General features: G+C 42.8%; 1 protein-coding gene across 5 annotated transcripts in view; it reads left to right on the top strand.

The window, feature by feature from the left end:
- Window positions 1-26185, top strand: part of PACS2 (phosphofurin acidic cluster sorting protein 2) — a 73012-nt gene extending 46827 nt beyond the window's left edge. The window contains exons 8-25 of one of the 5 annotated variants that reach the window (XM_040412829.1): window positions 1347-1403; window positions 2549-2706; window positions 3275-3365; window positions 5169-5228; window positions 5369-5470; window positions 8502-8620; window positions 10153-10285; window positions 10948-11052; window positions 12800-12906; window positions 13744-13898; window positions 14743-14853; window positions 15822-15951; window positions 20162-20204; window positions 21057-21099; window positions 21441-21576; window positions 22132-22358; window positions 23088-23201; window positions 25388-26185. In XM_040412829.1, the coding sequence (XP_040268763.1) occupies window positions 1347-1403; window positions 2549-2706; window positions 3275-3365; window positions 5169-5228; window positions 5369-5470; window positions 8502-8620; window positions 10153-10285; window positions 10948-11052; window positions 12800-12906; window positions 13744-13898; window positions 14743-14853; window positions 15822-15951; window positions 20162-20204; window positions 21057-21099; window positions 21441-21576; window positions 22132-22358; window positions 23088-23201; window positions 25388-25506 (2010 nt within the window). In that variant the 3' untranslated portion in view covers window positions 25507-26185. Of the gene's footprint in view, window positions 1-1343; window positions 1404-2548; window positions 2707-3274; window positions 3366-5168; window positions 5229-5368; window positions 5471-8501; window positions 8621-10152; window positions 10286-10947; window positions 11053-12799; window positions 12907-13743; window positions 13899-14742; window positions 14854-15821; window positions 15952-20161; window positions 20205-21056; window positions 21100-21440; window positions 21577-22131; window positions 22359-23087; window positions 23202-25387 lie in introns of all 5 variants that reach the window. The other 4 variants (XM_040412832.1, XM_040412828.1, XM_040412830.1 and 1 more) reach the window with 4 other exon arrangements.
- Window positions 26186-26563: the final 378 nt, after the last annotated feature.

Raw genomic sequence — 26563 nt, forward strand, 5'->3', positions numbered from 1 at the left:
AGGACGCTCTGTCTCCTAGTGCACAGATATGAGCCCCCCTTAGCTAGTCCGTGCTTCTGTCTAGAGACAGAATCTGCCGTACAAGTCATTTAGAGAAATGGCTGTTGTGCGCACTGCTGCGCTGTAATCATTTCTCTATGTACAGTAATTATATATATGACAGTAGGTACAGTCCTGCTGAGCACCAGTAGTTTTCCTCCACTTTACTAAGTAGAAAATATACGTCTGCGTCTGGCGCCCGCTATTCGCTGCCTGTGAGGGTGCGGTCGCGCGGTCAGGTTTCCTGATGCAACTTTGGAAACCAAAATCAGGAGTGGATCATAAAAGGAGAGAAGGTATAAAGGACAGATACGACTGCGTTGGCCTCACCCTTCCTGTAATTTCCACAATGACATGCCCGCTTTAATCAACTAATATCGTATATAACCATTTATTTTTTAATGTTTCGTGCTTCAGGTTTACCAGCATTCATTTTCAGTAAAAAAATAAATAAAAATATCCTAATTTTTGTACAGCTATAATACGGAGAACGGGTCAGAAAATGTAGAATCTAGCATCTGTTAATATCTATGTAACCATGCAGAAGCGGTGAACAAGCTGCTGTTGGTGGATCTTTTAAAGTACCTTCATAGTACGAGCCAGTCTTCCTGTAGACCACGGCATCTGAATATTTTTTTCTACAGGGACCTCACCCCCCAAAACACAGGTATACCGGAGTCTCGCCGCTGGTCACAGTGTATGTCACATGAATGAATAAAATGATCCTCCAATTTTCCATAGAAGTCAGTCTTGTTGGTACAGGCATGAGAAGGCCTGTGCCACATCTGACCTTCGGTAGATGGTTTCCATGTAGAAATATGGTAAAAGGTGAAAAATAAGTGAAGCTATAGTGGAAAGATGTTGGATTTTACAGTTGCTGACATGGCCAGTGCTTACTAGTGACTGGTCTGCTTTAACCCAACCTGTGTACTAAAGGGGGTCTGTCAGCTGGCAGCGCTACTTGGGGGGGGCCGCAGAGGGCAGGGAGTGCCTTTATCCCATGCAGCAGCTGTGTGAATAGCCGCTCCGGCAAGTGCTCCTAACCCGTCCCCTCCACTGCAGATGTCACTGAGTGGAGAGGGGTTGGGGTGTGAAGCAGCTTCATAGCAAGGGGCACCCAGCAGAATAAACATTCCTGTTCACACTGCTGCTGTTCCGTGTGCTTTGGCCTGCTCTCCACAGCTCTGATCTGCCACGGTCAGCAGTTTTGCAGGGTCCGACCTGCTGACAGACTCGCTTTAGGAGTGTTGTGAACCATTCGGCCACCTGAAAAAAGATGATGAATGTCACGTTTTATTTTACAGCAACAGAACTTCAAGCAGAAAGTCGTGGCCCTGTTACGAAGGTTTAAAGTGTCTGATGAGGTATGGCAACACTGTACCCTGCGGCATCCTGAATGGGAACGTCAACAGTTAAACGTTTCCCCTTTAGCCCTTGGAACTAAAATGAGAAGGAGCAAATTAACTTCTGCCATTTGCACAGAGTTTTGGGTACATTAGCGGTGGGAATTTTGGAGGTTTTTGGGGTGTCCTAGTGCTATACCATCACTTTTATGAGATGGGAATACCCCTTTAAGACTATTAGCCTGGTCTGAACTCAGCTGCCGCAGACCGCACATATTTTCATGGGGGCCACAGTCCCAAAAGTGTAAAGGGGGTGAAAGGATATTACAATTTTAACCAAAGAGAGACTATTTTGTAAGGTTTTACAGCCTTGGGTAGTAGGCAATTCCGTGCATTGCTATTTACTGCCGCTATCCCTGGATTTCTTCTTATGTTTCGGTGCAGTCTGGGATGCGCTTTCCTTGTGGGCTGTAAATATTTTATTTGCCCTCACTGTCACATGGGAAGTGAGAACCAGAAAATGGTGTACATGGGGTATTATCATAGCTCTACTGTCTCTTTAAGAGATTCTCCACCTGAAAAGTCGCAGCACTTATTTTCAGTCACACCGCACTTCATTGCTACCATTTTGAATGGTGGTTGTGCCTTGAGCTGAAGGATGTGAAACCAGCTGGTTTCCAGGGAGGCGCTGCCTAATTTCATTGAGAAGACCAGCCATGAGCAGTCCATGCTTGCCATCCAAACCTTCAGACTTGGCTCAGCTCCTCATTTCAAAGCTATATATGTATTGCTTCATCCATAATGAAATGAAAACTGGCGGAGGCGCTCCATAAGTGAGTAGCTCACAGATGACCTCTGGTACAGGACCACACTGTAACGCGTCAACGCTGTTCCATGGTGTCCTCAAGCTGGGTATATCCCTGGTCTGCGTCTATTCCGAGGCCATTGGAAGCAATGAAATAGAAGAAATGGATTCCTTAAGTGATGATACCTCCTATTAAAACGACCGAGGTCCTATATATATATTTATTTTTTAGATAACCTAACCTGTATTAAAGGTCATACCATTAAAGCCTTTAATACTTTGGTTTCGGTCTGGTTTTTCTTAAAGAAACTAAAATTAAGATGGAAAATGTCTTCAGTTTCTTCTGTACTAATATTCCTAGGTGCTTGACTCTGAACAGGATCCGGGGGAGCACGTTCCGGAAGTCGAGGAGGATATGGACCTACTGTACGACACCCTGGATATAGAAAACCCCAGTGATAGTGGACCTGAAATGGAAGATGACGACAGTGTCCTCAGCACGCCCAAACCAAAATTAAAGTGAGTGTGTGTCCTAACCGTTCATACTTGCTCTTCTCCTCTCCCTGCGATGTCATTCATACCCCTCGTCCTGCGATTTCCCGACACCGCAGTGGGCATCAATGCGCATGGGCCTCAGGCCTGCTGGGAGCAGAGGAGGAGATCCGAAGCTGATGCCCACCATGGTGTTTGCAATTTGTGGACGCGAGACAGAATTTCGCGGAGATGGGAAGGGATAGGAGAAATCGAGGACTTCAGCTGGGAGTTTACAGTTTGATATATGGTATATCCACATGTGTGTTAACCCTGTTCAGTGGGACTAATCTGTGTAGAAGTAGTAGAAATGAATGTGAGGCAGAGTTTACGGCAGAATCCATTTGAGTATCCATGTGAGCGCAGCCTGACAGTCCATATCACCAGAGCTTTCCATATGCCGTAAGACCCCAGTCTCCTAATGTGATGGACTAGGATGAAATGCACTCCTACATGGGTGGTTAGTTCTAGAGAAAGACCCCAATCTCTGTTTGCATAGTTCATAGTACTGGAAAGATGGCAGCTAATTTTTTTCTCACCATTTGTGTTCTTCTAGGCCTTACTTTGAGGGTCTTTCACACTCCAGCTCTCAGACGGAGATTGGGAGCTTGCATAGCATCAGAAGCCAGAAAGAATTGCCAAGCCCTGTAAGTACATCTCCCTGTGACGTAGAGGTTTATAGCATCCATTTTTAAAGTTAGGACTGGCTGAGAGTTTATTGGCCCCAGAAACAGCATCCGAGACAGTAAATAAGCCTATGGGTCCCAGAAGGTGGCAGATTGTTTGGTAGAGGAGCCCAGGTCTGGCGGGTACAATAAAGACATTATATCTGACAGGCGATTCATTCACTAAGAAGCCACGTACATGTCTCATTATCCAGGCGGCAGTCAATAAACATGTATTCCTCGAGCAGTCTGTATGGGACGTTGGAAGGACCACCCCATAAGTTTCAGTTGCAACAAGATGGCCCGATCATGGCATGCAGCTACAGTGTCAGTGGTGTAATATGTAAGAGATCTTGGTCTGGACGTCAGGTATTCACATAGTCTACGTCCCTCTTCCCACATGCTGGAATGTGCAGCGGCATGGTTTTTTGGGCATATTGCATCCAGCTGGTCAGAAGGGCTCCATGTAATGACGTCTTAGTTGGTATCAAGTACTTATCTGCTACATAGACCTTGCATGTCTGGAAGTATGAGACCTGCGTCAGCCAGTGATTGGCTGAATGGTCTTTTCCCGTACCAGGGAGCGTGGGAACGGGATTGGTAAGGTAAGTATTGACTTTATTATTTTACACATCTTTGAGTCCTTTCTTCATAGCTTACCAAGCACAGCACCATACATTGTACAGCGGTGATGCTTGGTATCACAGCTCAGCACCGTGAACGGGACCGTGCTGTGCCTTAGCCATGTGACTGATGACGCTAACGTCACTGGCCTGGGAAGAGGACGTGGCGCTCCGTGAGACAGCTGATTGGCAGGGGTGACGGGAGTCGAGCTCCCTCCTTTCTTATATTGATGACCTATCCTGAGGACAGGCCATCGATATCAAAATCTAGGCGAATTCCTTTAAAGTGACCCTCCTGTTCAAGAAATTCGCATGACCAGAGGAGCAAACGTAACACTTACCTGGTGTCCTCCTTTTCTTCTTTGCAACTACCACTGGGCCCCTCTTCTGACCACTTGGTGCATATTGTTCCTGCAGTCCTCTGATTGGCCAGCACTACTCATGTGAACAATGCTGGCCAATTAAAGATCAGGGCTGGACAAGCAGGGAGTGTATTGGACTACCAATGCACAGGGAGTAGGAGAAGAGGTGCTGCCATCTTGGATGACAGAAGAGGACCCCGGAGATGAATGGATCTGTATTTGAAAATGAGGGCCGCCGATAAGTGCTCTGTTTGTTTCCCATATTTTGTGAACTGGAGGCTCGTTTTAATTAACACGTTTTAAATACCGGTGTCGGCATGAGAGTAGCAGAAATATTTGGAGTTGTCTTACTGGTATTCAGAGGACATTTATCTGGTTGTCAGTGGTTGTCATTGTCTTGTTGCTATCTCGCATTTCCTCCTAGAAATAACCGAGGATACGTCATTGGAGGTAAGGCCCCGGCTATACACAATTTCAGCACAAGTGCTGTGGCCCTGTAGGACCTCACCCATACTAGGCCCAAACAGTGCTGGAAACCAGCCTCTTATCCAGTAAGGTGTGATCGGGACTAATATATTTATGGTAGCCCTGCTCAAGGTTGGTCACGTCTACGAGAGTTAGTGGAGGACGGTCCGGAGAGCTAAACCTGCAGTGATGGGGACAAGAGGGAGATCTCGTCTCACCACATCAGACAGCCCCTATGAGTCAAGATAAATGATTTCAGTTATTTTCATTTGATCAGTGATAAATGATGGCCGGCCACTGTTGCTCTGAACCGTCATTTTTACTGTGTTTTACAGCACAGCAACGTCCACTTTGAGAAACCTCACCGTGACCTCCCTCCGTCTGCGAACACTGACGTAAGTGAAAAGTCAGAAGGCAATTGATTGATATCAGGAGACGATGGTCAGTTTTGCTGGCATCTCGTGATGCAAAGCCATGTAGATGTGTGTGATGTGTTACTTTAATATTTGATTTTCAATTACATTTTTATGCTCAGTCCTCACCAAAATTCCATTTATCTGCTCAGCTTGAGGATCCTGAAAGACGGACATCCCTACCCAAGCATTCGCCTGAGAGCACATCTGACACTACTTCGCTGGTACGTAAAGCTTTGCTTCTGTATACTCCAGCACATATTGTTATAGCATTTATCTCTTACTTTTGTCACATCAGCATACCATCCTGTTCTTACATTACCTATCGCCGTTTTCTTGTTAACACATTTGTCCCTATGACACTGGCTGACCTGTTACATCTGAAGGCGTCTGTGTTGGTTCCATTTGAGCCCTCATTGCTGAGGTGCAAATGATCTTCTAGGTGCACTGGAGGCGTTGCCGTTACACCCAGAGGTTCTGATCTCTTTGCAACTGCCGCATGCTCTCCACTTTGATTGACAGGCTCAGGCATTGAAAATGTCATCACGCCCTAGCCCATGTCAATCAAAGTAGAGAGGGGGCAACGGTTGTAGAGAAAGCAGAGCCTCCAGGTGAAATGGCAGAACCCCCGTTCCTCCTAGAGGATCATTTACATATATAAAAAATTTACATTTTCTTCTGTATTGCGGGCACATATGAGCATGAGACCAGTACAGATGCTTTCAGCTGCCAACATGGCAGCCTGTTTCATAGGTACAAATCTGCTGACACATGCCCTTGCGTTTCACTAAACCTTTAAGTACAGTAATATAAATGTCTGCAAAATTAGTGTCCACCCTTCAACACCATTTTGTGTTTTTTTTTCTTCTTTTTGTGTTTTTTGTTTTGTTTTTTAATAATATAAACCGGAATTCTGTGGTGAACAATTTACATTAATATAGCAGCCAGCGGTCAGTTTATCTCCTACAGAGCTGTAACCGGCCTCTATAGCCATAGATTGAAATAATAAAATTTTGACTGCATGCAGTCACCACTAGAGGGAGCTAGGGATTTTACTGGATACAATGTGTCCATAAGACTATAATAAAGTTCCTCCTGATGGGCGCTTTAGGCAGCCTGAGTTTTATGATCTGAAAAGGACCTGTCACCACAAAATGCAGAGTAATCTGCAAGCAGCATGTTATAGAGCAGGAGGAGCTGAGCAGATTGATTTATATTTTTGTGGGAAAAGATTCAGTAAATCTTGTAATGCATACATTTATATCTATTGTTTGTGACTAGGGGGATGGTGTTATCAACGAAATATAGCATTCTCTGTGTAAGTGTGTATACAGAGATAGCTGTCAGTCACTGATAGTTGTACATGGGGGAGGTGTTGTCAGTAATTGATAGCATTCTCTGTGTAAGCGTGTATACAGAGATAGCTGTCAGTCACTGATAACACCTCCCCCCGCGAACAGTGAAATCAGAAATAAATTGTATAAATTGTAAATTTTACTGACTCTTAGTACAAAACTATATATGAAATCTGCTCCGCTCCTCCTGCTCTACGACATGCTGCCTGCAGATTGCACTGCATTTTGTGGTGAAAAGTTCCCTTTTACTCTGTATGTGCAGAAGAGTTAGGCCCCTTGCAGAAGAGTATTTGTCACCCTGCGAGTCTGCAGTGCAGCTCCCGTCCTGACCTCCCAGCACTGACGGGGTCACATAGAATTATATTAATTTATGATGCTATGTAACCCTAACAGTTCTGGAATGTATTGGATAACACTGGCAGCATTATGTCAGTGTTATCCAATACATTCCAGATTTGTAAGGGTTACATAGCTTCATAAATCAATATAATGCTATGTGACCCTTGGCAGCGCTGGGAGGTCAGGACGGGAGCTGCGCTGAGGACTCGCAGCGTGACAAACGCTCGTCTGTAAGGGGCCTTAAGAGTTCTGTAAAGATTTACTGTGTTAAGAAATTACTCAGCAGTAAGTGTTGTATTAAATCTTATAAGAAGTTGATATGACACTAAAAGTCAGACGTTCACTTTCAGTACGCCAGTTTCTAGATGGTATAGATTTGCCGAAGCTGAGTACTTGGGTGTCTATTAGTTAACAAGATCACCTCTCTTTCCTTCTATCTCTGCGGGTACAATATTCGGGGCTGCTGTCATATGGCAGATTCGGTATGTTAGTTACTGCAAGCCATGTTTGCCATGCTCCTTATCCTTGCCTCCTGAGGATGTCCTAGTTTCAGGATGTGTTAGAGACTGGTCACCTCTCCTGACGTTTATGTTTTAGCAACTACTTTGGTCCCCATTGTATTAACTCTGTGGTGTGCCATTCCATTTTTTATTCCCTCTAGGATTTATGAATGAATTACAGCCGGTCTGCAATGAAGGTCCAGCTGGGTGTTAACAGTTGGGGGGGCCCTGCACAGTCTGCCATTGTCAGTAACACCCATCTGGACTTTTATTGTAGACTTTTGGCAATCCATTCATAAACGTCTAGTAGGAATAACAGAGGAATGGCACGCTATAGTGATAAGAAATGATTATCCACAAGTGTAATCGTATGGGGATATGCAAGAAGTTACTAAAATAGATATTACAGTAGACAAATGGAAGTCAGGCAGTTAAAGGGGTTGTCCGAGACTTTGATATTGATGGCCTATCCTCAGAATAGGTCATCGATATCTGACTGGTGGGGATTCGACTCCCAGGACCCCCCACCTTTTGAAGAGGCTGCGGTGCCCTACTGAGCGATGCGGCCTCTGCCTAGGCCAGCGCCGTCGTGTTCATCAGTCACATGGCCCATGGACAGATCAGTCCCATTTTACTAAATGGGCCTGGGCTACAGTACCAAGCACATCCACTGGCGCTGTCTAACAGCTCATCAGCGGGGGTCTTGGGAGTCGGAACCCACCGATCAGATATTGGTGACCTATCCTGAGGACAGGCCATCAAAATCTTGGACAGCCCCTTTAATACAGACCCAAGCAACATTTCAGCTCCAATGAGCCTTTCTCAAGCATGAGGCTTGCACCATTGCCCGTTTTGATACATGTCAGGATCGGTGACGGGTCCTATTTATAATGTTTTAGAATATATCATAGACTTCCTGTAAGATTTCCTCAATGGCTAACTGTGACCGTGTGTAAGCATGTAGCGGTAGAGTAAAAATCCTGATCTATTAGAATACCACCTCCTGTACAGCTGCTCTTATGTTTCTCCAGTATTTTCCTTTATGCTTTCTCCTGCCCTAGGATACCTCTCAGCAGGATGCACAGGATATTGAACTTTCCACGCTGGATGTTTTCGTGGAGAGGTTGCCCCCAAGCGGAAAGATAACGAAGACCGAGTCCTTGATTATTCCTTCTACTCGGTAAATACTGCTCCTCTTTCTTGTTGTAAATCATTCCGAAAAAAGTACTTTACATTGGGATCATATTTGCTTTATTCTCTAAAGTGTTCACTGATCAGCCTTAAGAGCACTGACAGGTGAAGAGACTAACACTGACAACCTGTGACATTAGCACCTGTCTATAGGTGGGATATGGCAGCAAGTCCTTGAAAAATGCCAAGCGTAAGGATCTGAAGAACTTTGACAAGGGCCAAGTGGTGACTTGGTCTGAGCATCTCCAAAATGGATGATCTTGTAGTAGTCCAGGAACAGAAAACCAGTGACAAGGTCACGGGGACCCAAAGTTCATCGATGTGCACCAACCGATCCCACAGAAGAGCTACACCGATGGCTGCAAAGGTTAAAGAGGAACTGTTGAGACCTGGCGAGAAGTCAGCGGGGATCCGCCCAGATGACTCTTCTCCTCATTCCCAGCTCCTTTGTAAACGGTTTTCTCTGAAGCTCAGTTTGTTACCAGGGAGCTTGTCAGGGTTTCTTGCTGCCCATGGTTCGGGCATGCATGAGTCTCCTGACGGGCTTCCTTTAAGGGTAGGTTCACACATGGCATATATTTTGTGGATTGCAGTGTAGCAGAACAGCAGCATTGTAGAGCACCAGCCAAGTGAATAAGATTTTAAGAAAAAAATTAAAAACTGCAGTGTCAACTGACCTGTGATCTGCAGCATGGCAATTTACGCTGTGGATCTCCATTGCAGATGTATGTTAGTCTGCTGCATAAGCCACATGTTTATGTCTTTCACATGTGGAAGTATGCTGAAAAGTGTCAGAACAGCTTACGGCATAGCTGCAAGGTACCCATGCCAACCCCTGTCCATATCCTGAAGAGCTTTCAATGGGCACGTAGACTTACTAACTGGACCAATGGATGGCTGGGTGCATGTGTATCATTTACCTTTGGAATGGCACCAATTTGATGCTCTGGAAAACCTTAGGTCCTAGCATTAATCTTAACTTCACTTGTGCCACCTTCCTGGCAACAGTTGCGCCCTCTTTCAGCAGGATGCCCCTGCCGCACTGCAAATATAGTGCAGGAATGGGGGGTGAAACATGACAAAGAAATCAAGGTGTTGTCTTCAATTGTTTTCAAATTTTTGCCTCCAAATTTCCTTGATTTCAGTCTAATGGAGCATTAGTGGTATGTGCTGGAAAAAGAAGTCCAAACGGTGGACGCTCAGCACTATTTCTGGAAGTCCCATGAAAGTGAATGAAGTCCTGGTCATACATGTGCTCCTAGTTTATGTCATGGCTGGCGTTCCCCGCGGTCAGTCATTTATCTCCTGTCCTGTGGATAGGGGATCTATGTTGTTTGTGAGAAACCCCTTTAAAGGATCTGAGGCTAAAGTCTTGGTGCCAGATATCACAGGACCCTTTTAGATGCCTTGTGGAGTCCATACTATGACCGGTCCACGATGATCTGTCTGAAATCTTACCTTGCAGTGTAGATTTGGACGGTGGCTATGATTTCATAGATATCTCGCTTTCTCATTCCACAGGTTGGAAGGAAAGCAGACAGGACGACGTGGTAGAAGCACATCTCTGAAAGAAAGACAAGCATCTCGACCTCAGAATGAGAGAGCCAACAGCCTCGATAATGAGCGTTCACCAGATACTCGGAATCATCTCCAGGTAAAATCAGGTGCTCGCCAACAGCCGAGGAATCTAAAGGCCATCTCCTCCATCTTCATTATAGGAAAGCTTGGCTAGGAGATGGAGCTCCACCTTGTTATTTTTTTATAATTAGAGTGTTAGGGGGCCTAAAAGTGAATGGGCACCCTCAAACACAATCTCCTGCATGCTCCTCATTAAGCAGTACTCTTATTGGTGTCCGGTTGTCATTTATGTCTGTCCCAGAGCTTTATAGAGGTTAATAAACACGAATGGTGGACCTGTAACAACACGCACATTAAGGGGGTTTCCTGGGGGAATAGATTTTGATGACCTGTCATCTCTATCAGACTTGTGGGGGTTCAGCACCCCTACAATCATCCGCCGGAAGCTATACAGAAGGCCTCTGTGTAGTATCTGGTGCGGTCACACTGCAGCTCCTCTCCCATTCAGCGGATCATCAGTTCCACGGCATCAATATCGAAGTGCCGGAAACCCCTCTACATGATTTTTAGCAGAACATAGAAGTATAGGGTTCTCGTCGCTGTTGCTTAATTTACACATTATAAACTAAATGGACATAAACATTGCAAAGTACTAGTTGATAATATGGACTCTCTATTACGTCATAAGGATTATTGTGCCTAAAATCAATAAATGACTCAAACCCGTTTTCTGTGTAGATCCCAAGAAAAACTGTATATGATCAGCTAAACCACATCCTGGTTTCCGATGACCATCTTCCTGAAAACATTATCCTCATAAACACTTCAGACTGGCAGGGCCAGGTAAGTGTCCTTCAAGGCTGCAGACTGCGAGATATATAGATGTGGGGGGGGATGAGCAGCTTGTGCTGTACACTTTACTTGCATGGTTTTTAAATGCGGTTGTCACAGACAGCTATTTATTATACAGGTACCTTCCAAATGGATTTATATTTTAGATGTTTAGTCATCCAGTTTTAGAGTATTGCTGGGGCTGAAAAACAAAACTTCAGCTGCTATAGGGAAATGTTTAGAAATTAAAGGGGTTCTCCAGGAATTCATAAAATAAAATTACTTAAAGGGATTGTCACTTCAGGAAGTGGGATTTAGCATGTAGAGGAAGTTAATACAAGGCACTTACTAATGTATTGTGATTGTCCATATTGCCTCCTTTGTTGGCTAGACTCATTTTTCCATCACATTATACACGTTTCGTTTCCATGGTTACGACCACCGTGCAATCCAGCATCGGTGGCCGTGCTTGCACGCTATAGAAAAATGTGCTGGTCTCTCCAGTGGTCAGGACCATAGGAGCGCACATACGCTGGCACGTTTTCCTAAAGTGTGCAAGCATGACCACTACTGGTCATAATCATGGAATCAAAAAGTGTACAATGTGATGGAAAAATGAGTCTAGCCAGCAAAGGAATCAAAATGGATAGTCACAATACATTAGTAAGTGCCTTCTATTAACTTTCTCTATGTGATAAATGCCATTTGCTGAAGTGCGACAACCCTTTAAATATTACTCATTTAGGTGAAATAAAATGTCCGCCGTCCTATTAGTACAGACAATACCTGTCCTAATCACACAGAACACTGAGCTAAAGAGCTGCCTCATCATCCTCTCCTTGTCAGAGATTATGATCCTGAATACAGCTGATAAAATCTTTAGCTGAATCTCTGTAGGAATGGAGTTCATGAGGAGACATGAAGTACAGAGAGGATGGACAGGACAGACTGTGGTAATGGAGAGTGCATACAAGTGCTGCCGCTGGTTATCCACATCTCCTCCCTGTACTTCATGTCTCCTCATGAACTCCATTCCTACATAGACTGAGCTGAAGATCTTATCTGTATTCAGGATCATAATCCCTGAGGACAAGTTACTTTACAACACTGAGCTAAAGAGATGCCTCATCCTCCTCTATGTGATTAGGACAGGTTTTGTCTGTACTTATAGGACGGTGGCCATTTTATTTCTCCTGATGATTGTTCCCCAGACACAATGAAAAGTATTTGGGAATATATGTATACTAAAGTAATATTTAAAGGGGTATTCTAAGATTGTAATATTTATGACCTATCCTCAGGATACGCCATCAATGTCTGATCGACATGAGCTGAGTAGTGGACGGATCTGGTAACAGCAGCTCTGCTTCCAGTGAAGTGAATGGAGGCAGCACTGTAGTTACCAGCTCTATCTACTACAGAGTGGATGAAGCTGTGTAGTTTTGGAGCTACTTGGCAACACCTGATTGGTGGAGGGGCATGGTCCATCACTGAGGATGTGCCATCAAAATTGAAATTTTGGAATGTTCCTTTTATATTTTAGATTAAAAAAAAAAATAGACTGGAATTCATATATGGGCGTTCACTGTTAGTCTATGGTCAGCAAAGCTGAAGGGGAGGAGAATCGGCAAGGGCCGGCTCCAGCTCAAGCCTACCAGTGCATGCCAACATTAACTATTTTATTTTTTTAAATAGTTAATTTGCCATTAAAATGTCAGCTTTTAGTATTTTTATGTATTTATTAGGCTCTGCTTTTCAGCTTCTTTCAGATATCTTACAAAACCATGACCTTCCTTTAGTGAGCACCTGCTCTCCAGCCGATATTCAAGCTGCATTTAATACAATAGTATCCAGAATACAGCGATAGTAAGTGCTGCATCTGATATTACTGCCCTCCCCCCTTGTATCCTGAATTGTATTCCCACTATCGTCTGTCTACCTGTGACGGGACTTCTTTCATAATGGATTCCGTTTTTTTTTTTTTTTAAATATTGCTTGGACCTTCCTAAGCTGTAATATAGTATGAATTACGCCTTAAACAGGGATGAAAACTTCTATCTGTCCCTTACTTGTCTTTATTCAGGTAATTTTGGTGTATTCCTCTATTTAAAAGGGGATGCGTCTCGTAATGTTTCATTTGGATAGCTGTAGACAGGGTGGATTTGATTTAAATCATAGTTTTCTACATAAAGAATACGGTAATTAACTCTGTTCATGTGTTAACATTTTTGCTGTGAAGAAGAGGCATGTGATCTCTGCTGAGTCAAATTCAGTTTTGAGAACTGCAAAAGTAAACCAAGCATCTGTGATACTATCTTGTAGGCAGAGAAACTGCCCAATAGTCTTACAAAAACCTCTGGAAGAGCATGACATTGTGAATGGATTCATGGAATTTATTTACCAAAAAATGTAAACGTATACAGCCTTATTCTACATAATTCAAAAACGAATCTTTATGTCATGATGGAATAACCTTTGGATGGTAATATATTTTCCTCAAAAAGTATTTTATATTAAAAAAAATCAGATTTTATTTTTTATTTAATCATTGATTTTTATCCACCCTGGCTGTAGATCATATTGGTGGGGTCCAGAAGTTAGGGTCCTATGAGCACCGTGCCTACCATGTCTGGGACATTGCGCTCCTATTGTAATACATTGGAGTATATTTTGCACATATTGATTCTGCATCTTCTCTTTTAGCTGTAATTGCAATTCGCAGCCGCCAATTCCTGTAAAAGTTGCAGTAGCGGGAGCTCAGAATTACCTCAGTGCTGTGCTCCGACTCTTCGTGGAGCAGCTGTCACACAAGACTCCAGACTGGTTAGGATACTTGCGCTTTCTCATCATCCCCTTAGGTAAGGTGCACAGAACACTCCATCACGTCTCTGTGATTAGCAAAATTGTATCCAATTCACAAGACTGCTTATGATTCGCCAGCTATAGGACAGTAGAAATGGCGTGGAGGTGTCCATCATTACATGTCATGTTCATTTTATAGATGATAGTAGTATGGCTCCACCTGGTGTCCAAAATGTATAGCAACATACACATCCATCTAATGAACTGAGTGCTGGTGGACATGCATGCTCAGTCACTCTCTCCACAGTCCAGTTTTTAGATAATGATTCTCTTTTTCGCTGCTTGTCAGAAAAGCTTCTGCAATACTTAGCAATATAGCTGCAAGAGGTGGAAGGATACTGATTCTGGCCAGAGCTCACCACAAGCAGCACCAAGCTCACATGGATCCAGAGCTTCCTCATTCATTACTCCAATTTCTTTCCTAGATTTTATTGCCAATCTGGCAACTAAGGGCACGTGTCCTGTAAATGTCACAAATAGATATGGCTGGTGGCATTTGAAGGATGGAACTGAGCATGTGTGTCCACCTCAGCATGTGGTGCTATACAGATATAGTGGCTATATAACCATTTTAATTGCATGCAATTACAAAGGTGATAAGATCAGTGCTGGTTTGAAAATGTAGACTATTTTTGTGGGACAACCCCTTTAATTTAGTTTCCTATACAATTGGTTATAGTGTATGAGAACGTGAACCCCTCTGGGTCACATCGCACGTCATGGTGCTCATTGTTCTAACATGTAGAGCACGTCTCTAGACTGGGGCTGCAGTTGGGCGCTACATCTACTCGCACCAAGGTCTGTTGAAACTCTTAATGTGTGTTTTTTTTTTTTTTGTAGGTTCTAATCCTGTAGCTAAATACCTGGGCACTGTGGACTACAAATACAACAACCTCTTCCAGGATTCAGCTTGGAGAGAACTGTTCACAAAACTGGATGCACAAACCGCAGGTAACAAGATGGGCTTATTTTCTAGATAACAAGTTTAAGTATGGTACTTGACTTAAATGCGCTTTTCTGACCATTCTTTACTGATCTAGCTCATCAGTATCTGATTGGTGGGGGTCCGACACCTAGGACCCCCACCGATCAGCTGTTTGAGAAGGTAGCACTGCATCCTTCTCCAGCTTTGCCTAGGCCAGTGATGTAACGTTCATAGGTCACATAGCCTAAGGGCAGCTCAGCCTTCTCAAACAGCTGATCGCTTGGGGTCCCGCGTGTTGGACTCCCACCAATCAGTAAGACAATTCCAATAAAGAGGTTTTCCAAGAGTTTTTTTTTTTTTAATTATCTATAGCATCACGCAGAAAGGCCCCCTGCTCAGGACTTTTTCTGTAAGTCACAACAGAAAGCATGGGATACTCGCAAGAAAAAAGTTAAATAGATTATTTCAAAAAAAAAGAAAAAACTTTTCCTTATAAAAGTGCTTTTTTGTCATAATATGCTTATTATGTTAAAATATAAAAAGAAAATGTACCCATAAATGTCATTACTGTGTCGGTAATCATCTCTAAGGTAGAATGCCTTCAAAAATAAAAACAGTTTCCAAATTAATGTTTGTTTTTTTTTGCTCCTCTAGCCTCACCATGAAATAGAATCAAAAGTGATCAAAAAGTCATGTGTCTCCCAGAATGGTACCAAAGAAAATGTCACTTCATCTAACAAAAAAAAGCCCTCTCACAGCTTTATCAATTGAAAAATGGGGGGGGGATCTGGTTATCAAAAAATGGTGACACAAAAACAAATGATTTTCTTTTCTTTTCAAAAAGTGTAATTAATAGAACATCTACTGAAGGTGTAGACCTTTAAATAAGTCAGTCCACACTGCAGAGGTTTAAGTTAGGTCATACACTTATGTGTTTTTAGAGATCAGTTACGGAGATGATTTTCACATGGTAGCATTTTTTATTTTTCTCCAGATGTTTCCCTGCTGTCTACAATACAGGACCCGTCAGATGTAGTTTCGCGTGTTACACAGTACATTGCTGGAGCAAACTATGCACATCAGCTGCCTATAGCGGAGGCCATGTTGACTTACAAACAGAAAAGGTATACTGTGGGTTTTAGGTAGTAATTATTTTAAATCGGGTATGTTGAATATGGCATGTTTTATTTGTTTCCGATACGGCTGTATATGGAGACTTGTTTATGTATATATCACTTAATGGATTTACATGGAAAGGGATTTTTGGATACATGGAACAAGCTTAAACAGCACCTATTGTTTTAGGCAGTTTTTTGTCCATAAATCAATTGTACACATAATGATAAGAAATTTAGTAATACAGCTTATAACAGAAAAACGCCTCTTTCTGCACTTATCAGGCTCATCTCCTGCGCCTCTGCACCGATCACTTACACTCATTTCACTGGTAACATCTGTCTTTAGAGAAGCAGAAATGAAGATTGATCAGAGTCGATGAGAGATCAGGTTATAGCTGCAATGAGAGAGGGGCACAAACACTGAAATGCTGCATCTAGTAGGTGTTTTAATACTTCACCTTAGTGTTAGATTCACATCTACACTGCTCAGTACTGCTGTCCTCCATGGTGCTGCTTATGTGGGTGTGCCACAGAAAGATACAGAGCAGCATCTCCACTTATTTCTGTGTATGGGAAACATGATTGTCAGTTTTTCTTTAGTTTAGCTCCATAGTGGATGGAGATTAGCTGCAATTAGAGATGAAGCCTACAGAGAGGAAAACTGGTAAAATATGCAGATCACAATTCGTATACTTGTCAGATATCATTTTATTCCTCCTGTACACACATGACATCACATCAGTTACACTTTTATTTAAAACAGCAACTTTCTGATTATGTGGGTTAAATGATGCTGGCATTATTGGCCACTTCCCTCGTGTGATGAGTCTTCTCTACGCGAGAAACATCATTACTTCTAGTAAACACAGGAGCCGTGCGGGACCGCTGCATAATCTGAAAGTTTTTTTTTTTCCATTTTATGGTGTTTTTAACCTATTTTGTGTACCCAGAAATCCCCTTTAACTGGAGAAGGAGAAGTTAGAAATGAATTAGAATTTAGTACCTGTGAGATCTGATAGATACAGAGATGCAGTCCATTGGGACACATCCACTGTTGTCCTGGGTACATGAGCTGGGCTACTTTCACCAGCGATTAGGGCTTTGGCGCTCATGTGAATGGATTTTAGCTGAATTACCTAGCAAAGCAGGACCCTGTTAAATATTATAAAGGACCTGTCACCTCTCCTGACATTCCTGTTTTATTAGCTTCATGCATCGCCAATGTGATAACAATTCTGGAGCATCTACTCTTATGTCTGTATGTTGTGCCATTCCTTTATGATTTCTACTAGAAGTTATGAATGAATTGCTAGCAGTCTGCAGTAAGTGTACAGAGGGGAGGTAACCAGTTGGGGGGGTGTACCTGCACAGACTGAAAATGGCAGCACTGATTGGTCAGTCAGTCTGTACAGGTATACCCCCCCCCCCCCAACATGTTACCTCTCCTTTGTACCCTTACTGCAGACTGCTAGTAATTCATTCATCACTTCTAGTAGAAATAACACATGAATGGTACAACATAGAACCATAAGAATGGATGCTCCAGAATTGTTATTACATGGGGGATGCATGTAGCTATTAATACAGGAATGTCAGGCGTGATGAAAGGTCCTCTTTAAAGTGACTATTATTCTGCACATTGGTGGGATCCCTGAGTGTCAGACACCCCCCCCCCCCGATCATATATTGATGGCCTGTCCTAAGTAATTGCCATCAGTCTGGAGATACAATTTGGCTCCGTTATTCAGTGCTATGCAGATCATTATTCACATACATTTTGGGCAGTGATCAGTTAGGAGAACAACATGACCCAGAATGAATAACATTCCCCTTTGGGCAGTGTCAGGGATCCGGGTAGAAAGCATTTGTGTGAACGATGTTGTGATCTAACTTTTCTGCTCTTCTGTTTTTTTTCCTTCATTTCCATTTATGGTTGCTTTCTCAAAAGGAAAAAAAGTTTTCATTTTGATTTTGCCTTTAGGTATCATGTCCTCTCTGGGTAACCATGTTTTCTTTTATTCTTGCTGCACTTATATATGACATGCGAGCTTTGCTAGAGACGCATTGCCTTTGTTTGTTTTGTTTTTTTAATATCCCTAGTGCCTTAAAGAGCAACTCCAGTCACACTTGATATATATAATATTGGTGTAAGTGGCCAAGATGATCAAACAAATGAGAGCTTCTGATGATCGGAAGAGCTCGCCATATACACTGAACCTTATGGATTATACATCTGACTGCAGTTGCCCTTTTAATGTAGATATGAAGTCAGTGTGTTTGCAAATATAAAATAAGATTTTAAAGGGAGTCTGTATCTGCCCAATCGGTATCAAAGTAAGCATACCTCCATTTAGGTGTTGCTAACATAACCATACCTTTCTTGTGAAAATCGACTCCTCCAATACTGAAAAGTGCTGCTTTTTACTTTTATGTAAGTACGGTTTTAGTGCAACGTGGGTGGGGCCTCTACATTTGGTGCACTGGCTCTGAAATTTTAAGGATTGTCAGTCAAACAAGGGGGAGGCACTGGTGACTTGAATCCCATCGGGGACAACATCTGCATGGAGTTTGTGTGTTCTCCCCGTGTTTCCATGGGTTTCTCCCACATTCCGACAAAACACAATTTGGAAAATTGGCCCTACTGTGTTCTGGGGTTTAGCACCTATACGGCAGCTGCTGACTTCCCGTGGAGTCGCCCCAGTCACACCTCTATGCCCGTGCTTGGAGTCCCTAAAAACAAATGTTTATCATTGGTGGAGCCGTGGTGTACAAAAAGCCTTATGCAATAAAATAAAAAGAAGCATTTCTCCGGATTAGAGGACTGGATGATCACAAGCTACAGTAATATTTCTGGACATCTACCCTATATGGCGGTATACTTATTTTAAACCTGATTTTTAGAGATGACACACTCCCTTTAACTGCTAGCAGATAAGAGACATCTTGTTGAAGGTTCTGAAAGTTCCTCTCTATAAATAACCTTCCAAGCAACATCTGAGAGGGGTGCCACCAGTGGTGGAATGTGGGGGCAACGGAGATGACGGCGGCTGTGGGGCTGCTTTGAACGTTTTCCACCTTGTGCTTGCAGGGTCAGATCCTTTTTGAGGGTGTAAGGAATGGGCCCCTGCCTGGTTTCTGAATGTGACTGCATTGTGTTCTGTTTTGTATCTAATGCCCTTTAGCTGCCTGCTGCGGTTACTGTAACCTTCTGCCACCTCCGAGCTCGTAGACCATTGTATGATCTAACCTAATAAATGACACTTTAGCACTTACCTTAGTTATTTTTATAGCCTAGTTACAGTAAGAAATAGAATTAAGTTTCACAACATTTTATTTTTCTTTATCCTCCAGTTTTTATTCTGGATTTAACATTGTTGACATTTTGCACATGTAAAGGTCCTTTAGATTTTAGATTGCGACCTGTTGACTTGTGATTTATTTTTTTTTTATAAAGGCTATGTACACCTTTTGGGGGCAATTTTTTATTATTGCATTGTACTCATTTTAAGCTAAAATAATTTCTTTAATTGGTCTTTGTTAAAAAATATGCCGTCCTTTTTTCTGTACAGAGCTGACATAATCTAATAGCAGCCTATGGATTTTCTGTCTTTTCCGTCATTTGGGGAGCTGACGAACTCCTTATCTCTACTTTCTGACCTCAAACACTCATTATAGCTCAGTTCTTATCTTACTGATAAACACTTAGTTAAGCCATATTCTTATGACCTCTCAGTAGTTTAGAGGTAATGTTTATTAGATGACTGGGACAAAGGGAAAGTACCAGTCACACAGCTAGCAAAAATGTTTAGCCAAAAATGAGTAATATGCAATCCTTAAAAAAAAAATTGCCTCCGAAGATGTAATTTAAAGGCTATGTACATTTGTAAAATTCTAACATCATGCTTTTGCATGTTTCCTACAGTGTTCCAAAAATTCATGATTAGGACTCAAGTTGCATACAGGTTTATGATGAATAGAGCCATAGTAGGATTTCTGTAAATTCACACTGTGGAATACAGAGTTTTTTTTTCCCTGTTGGATTTTGTATGAATCGAATGGGGGGAAAAAAAAAAAAAAACGTGGGATAGTGCAATGTGGAGCTACTTTGTAGAAAGGATCAGGCAGTATAAATGTCATGTTCGGCTGAAATTTATTTATTTCGTCGTTTAAAAAAAAAATGTTTAATTTTTATTTTATTTTTTTAATCCTCTTTTAGTCCTGATGAGGATTCATCACAGAAATTCATACCTTTTGTTGGTGTAAGTATATCTGGGGTATATAAAGCCTGATCTTCTGTAAGATGTTTTGGAACTCAGTGTGAACTCACCTTTTTGCTTCATTTGATCCTTGCATGACTTTCATCGGTTTTCTTTTACACTGGCTGCTTTGGAAGAAAATGTCCATCTGAAAGATGCTGCAGTCCTTCACTGCTGGTGGCATACTCACGATAAAGGCAGACCACACCACGGTTAGAAAGCAGGCATAGTTCAGGCTTGGGCCCCTGACATGAGGATTACAGCATTTTCCTTCAGCCACCACTAGGGGAGCTCAGAGCAAATAGATTTTTCTTTACAACCTTCAATGGTAACTGTGTAAGTTCATGTACACAAAGCTCCCTCTAGTGGTGGCTGCAGGCAGCCAGTTTTAGCATGCACTGTGTAAAAGTTGTCTGGTGTAAATCTTTTGTTCAGAATGAGTATTGTAGTTATAAGGCACTTGTTCCACTTCTTCCGACATAGACGTGAGGAGGAGTGGAACTTTGTAAAACTTAAATTCCTCAACTTTTCTACTTAAAAATGTGTTGTAAAATGAAATCTGCCCCCTGCTGATATATGTACTGCACAGCAAGGGGGATACTGGCATATCTCTCACACTGCATCAGTGTTAGCAGAGCTCCCCTATAAGATCCTTGGTCCTGCTGAGACTTTTTTTAAAATCTGTACAGGCCTTGCCCATGACAGTGGAAACTATGTACTAGTTATACAAGGAGATGGAAACGCAGTGCTATGTTAGGTCATGAAGAACCAGAACAATTGGTGATCATGGCAAATTAACCTTTAAAGCACCGCAGCACCTATCTATATAAAGGTCCTCTTATCTGTTTTTTATAGGTGGTAAAAGTTGGTATTGTGGAGCAGTCGTCTGCAACCTCCGGTCAGTATGCAGTATTTCTAAAACGTGGTTTCATAAAGAGAGTTTCCGGTTTATCAAAAGGGCTGATTGTGCCCCGAAACATTGTTTTGTGAGACCGATTTTGACAATGAAGAACAATCTGGAAAGCTGGAGCCTTTTGATAACCCAGTACCATAGTAAATAAAAGATGCCGGCACATGTTACTACACGACAGTTGAAGTGAATATTTAGTTCTAGCTTTCCAGCAGCCTCTTGTCACATAGGGTTGAAAAATGCCAAGGCCAAGCTGTAATCGGACTGTGTGAGCTGTATGGTGTATATCTTGGAGTCTGACTGGGATTCTGTGATCTGCTTCCTAACAGGAGATTCAGATGATGCTGCTCCGTCCGGCTCCACTGTACTGTCATCCACTCCCCCCTCTGTGTCGCCAGCTATCAAGGAAGCCTCTCCGACTCCTCCGTCCTCTCCTTCTGTTACAGCTGGATTTTCTTCGCCCAGGTAAAAAAAATAAAAAATTCACATTGCAGGATAAATCCAGGGAGCAATTTGTGCGTTATAATACTGCCCAGCGACATAGAGTGTAAAATGAGCTGTCGTGCAAACAATAGTGGGCACATCATGATCTGTCACCTCTCTTGACATGTCTGGTAATTAAAGAAAACTTGGGAGTCCTCATAAAATAGCAGTTCCTCCGTTATTCCTCTTGGAAATTTGGGACTAAATTGAGAAGAGGGTGTTACCATTCCCTGTATCAATACGGTGTGTAGGGAGATGCCTGTTTAATAAGGATCCCAGTTGTCTTATTCATACATTTCCGGGTGAACTCAGAGGGGCAGCCTAAGTCCTAAGAAAAAGATGTTTTTTTTATTTTCTGGAGAATACAAGTATTTACTAAAACAGATCTGTCAGGAAGATGATAGGTTTTAGGTAACATTACAGTAGCAGAGACCTGAGACATTGGGTCAATAGCATTCAATAACATATGTTGGGTATTTATGACCAGAAGTGAGTCTCAATCTGAAGGGTTAAAATGGTTCTTTTTTTTCCCCCCAGCCAAAGCCCTGGGGGTGAGCTCATGGGACTTCAGTTGGATTACTGGATAGCAGCCCCGGTCACTGAGAAGAAGAAGGAGGCTGAGAAAAGGGAATCTACATCCGCTAAGAACACTTTAAAATGCACTTTTCGCTCGCTGCAGGTCAGCAGGCTCCCCAACGGTAACGATGTCCCCGCTGCTCCCACCATGTCCATGACCGTTGTCACAAAGGAGAAAAACAAAAAAGGTAACCGGACCATTTACAGCTGGTGGAGATACAGGACACATCCTGGACTCTTCAATTAGCATTCGTTAAGATTGGCTGATAGTTTTCTGAGAACCGGACGGATTTCAGAAAACTCCTTTATCATGCTGGATATAAAAAAATGTAAGAAGGTCTACCTGGTAACTGTGCACTAGGGTAAGATAATATGTGCGCCTCCTAAACCCCTAGAGAATCCAAATTTACCATAAATTTTAAGGCTTGGAACACAAAAGAATAAGAGCGACACCATTTTGGCATACAGCTTGCAGAAGGCCTGGTTAGCCAAAACGTTGCTGCTTTTGTGCTCCATCTTAAAGCTTCAACCCCGAGATGCCACATGACAGTGCCAGGACTGGTTGATACGGTGTTCATGTGAACAAAGCGGGTCGGAATTCACTCAGAAAACCCCTTTAACTGTTGGCCCAAGTATATTGGGGGGTTTGCAGAATCTGCATGGTTTAGTATAACTGACATTTTAGGGTACACTCACACGTGGCGGATTTCCTGTATGACGATCTTAAATTGAACCTGCAGTGGAAAACCATACCACAAAATCCGTGGTGAAATCAAACTTATGTCTTTATTCTTTGTTACCTGTTTATGTGCAGTAATCTGTCCATTATTGAGATGCTGCAAGATCAACACCCGTCTTCTGAAATCTTCCATAGTCACCTGGTCCTGTGCAGTAACACTCACTTTATTATCTTCCAGTCATGTTTTTGCCTAAAAAGACTAAAGACAAAGATGTAGAATCTAAATATCAATGCATTGAAGGCATCAGCAGATTGATTTGCACAGCGAAACATCAGCAGAACATGCTCAGAGGTATGGAATCTTTTCTGGTGATCATTTAGTGTGGACCTTCCGTCTTCTCGATCATTGAAATCTGATTACTTGTAACAAGATGGCACTCATCTTGGTGGGACATTTCAGGCATCAGCTTAAAGGGGGTCTCTGGGAATACCCATTTATCTGCAAGTGCCCACAGCCTGCCTTTGGAAACAAATTATCCATACCTGTTTTCTGCCAGTGCTTCATGATCAGTCACAGGCTCCACTGCACTGGCAAAAAGGAGCACGTCACCTCTGAAACCAGTCATTGGCTGCAGTGGAGCATGTGACCTTGGCCATGCAGCACTGGACGAAAACAAGCTGGGGACTTTCCACAGTAGGAAACAATTAAGTATCTTCTGTTTCTAAAGGCAGGCTATGGGCAACTGCTGAAAAAACGAGATTTTTGTATAACTTAAGCTACTTTCACACTTGCGGCAGTGTGATCCGGCGGGCAGTTCCGTCGTCGTAACTGCCCGCCGGATCCGCCGCTGACTGAAAGCACCTGTGAGACGGATCCGGGTGCGGATCCGTCTCACAAATGCATTGCAAGGACGGATCAGTCTCTCCGCTTGTCATGCGGACCGACGGATCCGTCTTGTACATTTTTTCACATTTTTACCGATCTGCGCATGCCGGAACGACGGATCCGGTATTCTGAATGCCGGATCCGGCGCTAATTCATTCCTATGGGAAAAAATGCCGGATCCGGCGTTCAGGCAAGTCTTCATTTTTTTTTTTCGCCGGAGAGAAAACCGTAGCATGCTGCGGTTTTCTCTTTTGCCTGATCAGTCAAAACGACTGAACTGAAGACATCCTGATGCAAACTGAACGGATTACTCTCCATTCAGAATGCATAGGGATATATATGCCTGATCAGTTCTTTTCCGGTATAGAGCCCCTAGGACGGAACTCTATGCCGGAAAAGAACAACGCAAGGGTGAAAGTAGCCTTACCAGTAAAATCTCTTTCTCGCTCTTCCTTGGGGGACACAGAAGACCTTGGGTATAGCTCAACTCCCTAGGAGGTGTGACACTAAGTCACAGCTATACCCTCAGCCTGGAGAGAGAGAAACTGCCTTTCTCACTACTTGGACACGCAACTGGCAGTTTCTCTCTCTCCAGGCTGAGGGTATAGCTGTGACTTAGTGTCACACCTCCTAGGGAGTTGAGCTATACCCAAGGTCTCCTGTGTCCCCCAAGGAATATGGGCGGGAAATAAGAATTCCCAGAGAAAAACTGGCACTTTGTTTTGGGCTATTAAAATAACAACATGACTATGCAGCTGGGGTTTACTGTCCCTGCAAAAAAAAAAAAGTTAACTTACCAGGAGAAGAGTCCAGGACTCTCCATTATAATGAGGGCATATGAAGTCAAAGACGATGCACCTTGCTTCATTATGCGTATCCAACACAATGTGAATTGAAGCGAGGCGTACAGACCTATCCTTTGGCACAGTGTGCCCATGGTAAGTTTATTTACCATTCTTTACAGGGACAGATGGGTTTGGTATCCTAAACCCCAGCTGCATTATGGCATGCGGGTGGTTTAGTAGCCCCAAATCAGGTGAATGTTTCCCTTTTAAAGGGGTGCTCCTAAGAAAAAGGGGTTGTCTGACTTCAGCCAATGGCATTTATCATGTAGAGAAAGTTAATACAAGGCACTTACTAATGTATTGTGATTGTGGATATTGCCTCCTTTGCTGGCAGGATGTTTCCAGGGATTAGGACCACCCTGCAAACCAGCAGCAGTGACTGTGCATGCACATTATAGGAAAAAGAGCTGGCCTATGTGCAGTATTGTGGTCCCTCTACAAGAAAAAGCACCGGCCTCTCTGGTGGTGTCGAAGCACGGCCACCACTGCTGGATTGCAGGGTGGTCTGTAGCCATGGAAACGAGCAGTGTATAATGTGATGGAAAAATGAATCCAGCCAGCAAAGGAAGCAATATGGACAATAAAAATACATTAGTAGGTGCCTTGTACTAACTTTCTCTACATGATACATGCCACTAGCTGAAGTAAGAAAACCCCTTTTAATGCTGTTGTAGCTTTTCAACAGCTAGAGAGCCCAGGATGGAGATCACTGGTGTAAATGCCTTCCCAATAGGTGATATGGGAGTGGTAATTAGCATGGCCACACATACATAAACCTTTACTGTCTGTTGTTTCCTTCTACATCAGTGCTCATTGATGGTGTCGAATGGAACGACGTGAAGTTTTTCCAGCTGGCAGCCCAGTGGTCGTCTCATGTCAAGCACTTCCCCATCTGTATATTCGGACACTCAAAATCCAACTTCTAGCCTTTTGCTGCAGAGGTCGTCTTTTCAACACTACTTCTTAAAATCCTGGGTCTCTGGATATCACACACTAACTTGTGCCAACGGCTCTTTCCAGCAGAGAACCATCCACTTACTCCCTTTTGCATTTTTTTTTTTTACTATTGTGTTACTATTGCTCAGATTATTTAAAGCTAAGCTTGAAGTTACATTTTTTTTTTTTGTATTTGTAATGTTACATCCGAGGGAGTAAATCTTTATTTTTTGTTTTAAAAAAAGGAAACTGAAAAGTCTTAACTACACTCTCGGCAGAAAATGTTGGTACTTTAAAGGCTGCAAAAGCAAATGCACTGCTTATACGGTGTTACATGGTAGATGAATAACTAGTGTGAGTGATGGATTAAAGGGAACCGGTCATGGAATTGTGGTTTTCCCTATGTGCCATGCAGTGAGAGCTTCTGCACTTGGCCATAGTAATGCTAGCACTATCTGACAGATTCTCTTCTTTACATAGCTGTAGATGAGGCACGTGTTCCCTTCCTCAATGTAAAAGGCCACCCAAACTGAGTAATATACAGAGGATGGAGCTGAAAAAACAGATTCAACAGACAGATATATATATCTTTCTTGCTGCCCGCAACAACCTCTAGAGGGCGCTTAGTGGATACAGTTTACACATTGAGCTCATAGTGGAAGCTAAAGGCACTACTGATCAAATAGAAAAATTAATCATTTTCTATGTAGAGAACTAGAGATAGTCCAGTTTCAGATTGAAGGGGCCGCGGCTCTGGTGCGAAAAACCATCCTCTTCAGTGCTTACCTGCACCACCACCACCACGTAGACAGCGTGCAGGTAAGCATTGAAAAGAATGCAGCCCCTTCTAAGAGATCAGCAAGGGTGCTGAGAGTCTACCCTCCACCAATCTAAAATTGATGACCTAACCTCATCGATTTTATAAAACCAGAATACCCCTTTAAGGCCTTACAATATATGATGAAATTATTCGGCACAGATATCGGCCCTAAAATAACATTTAAAAGGGATTTAGAGGGGGAAATAATCCAAATACATGGGAACAGT

The sequence above is a fragment of the Bufo bufo genome, chromosome 11, assembly GCF_905171765.1.
Source record: "Bufo bufo chromosome 11, aBufBuf1.1, whole genome shotgun sequence".
NCBI classification, from domain to species: Eukaryota; Metazoa; Chordata; class Amphibia; order Anura; family Bufonidae; genus Bufo; species Bufo bufo.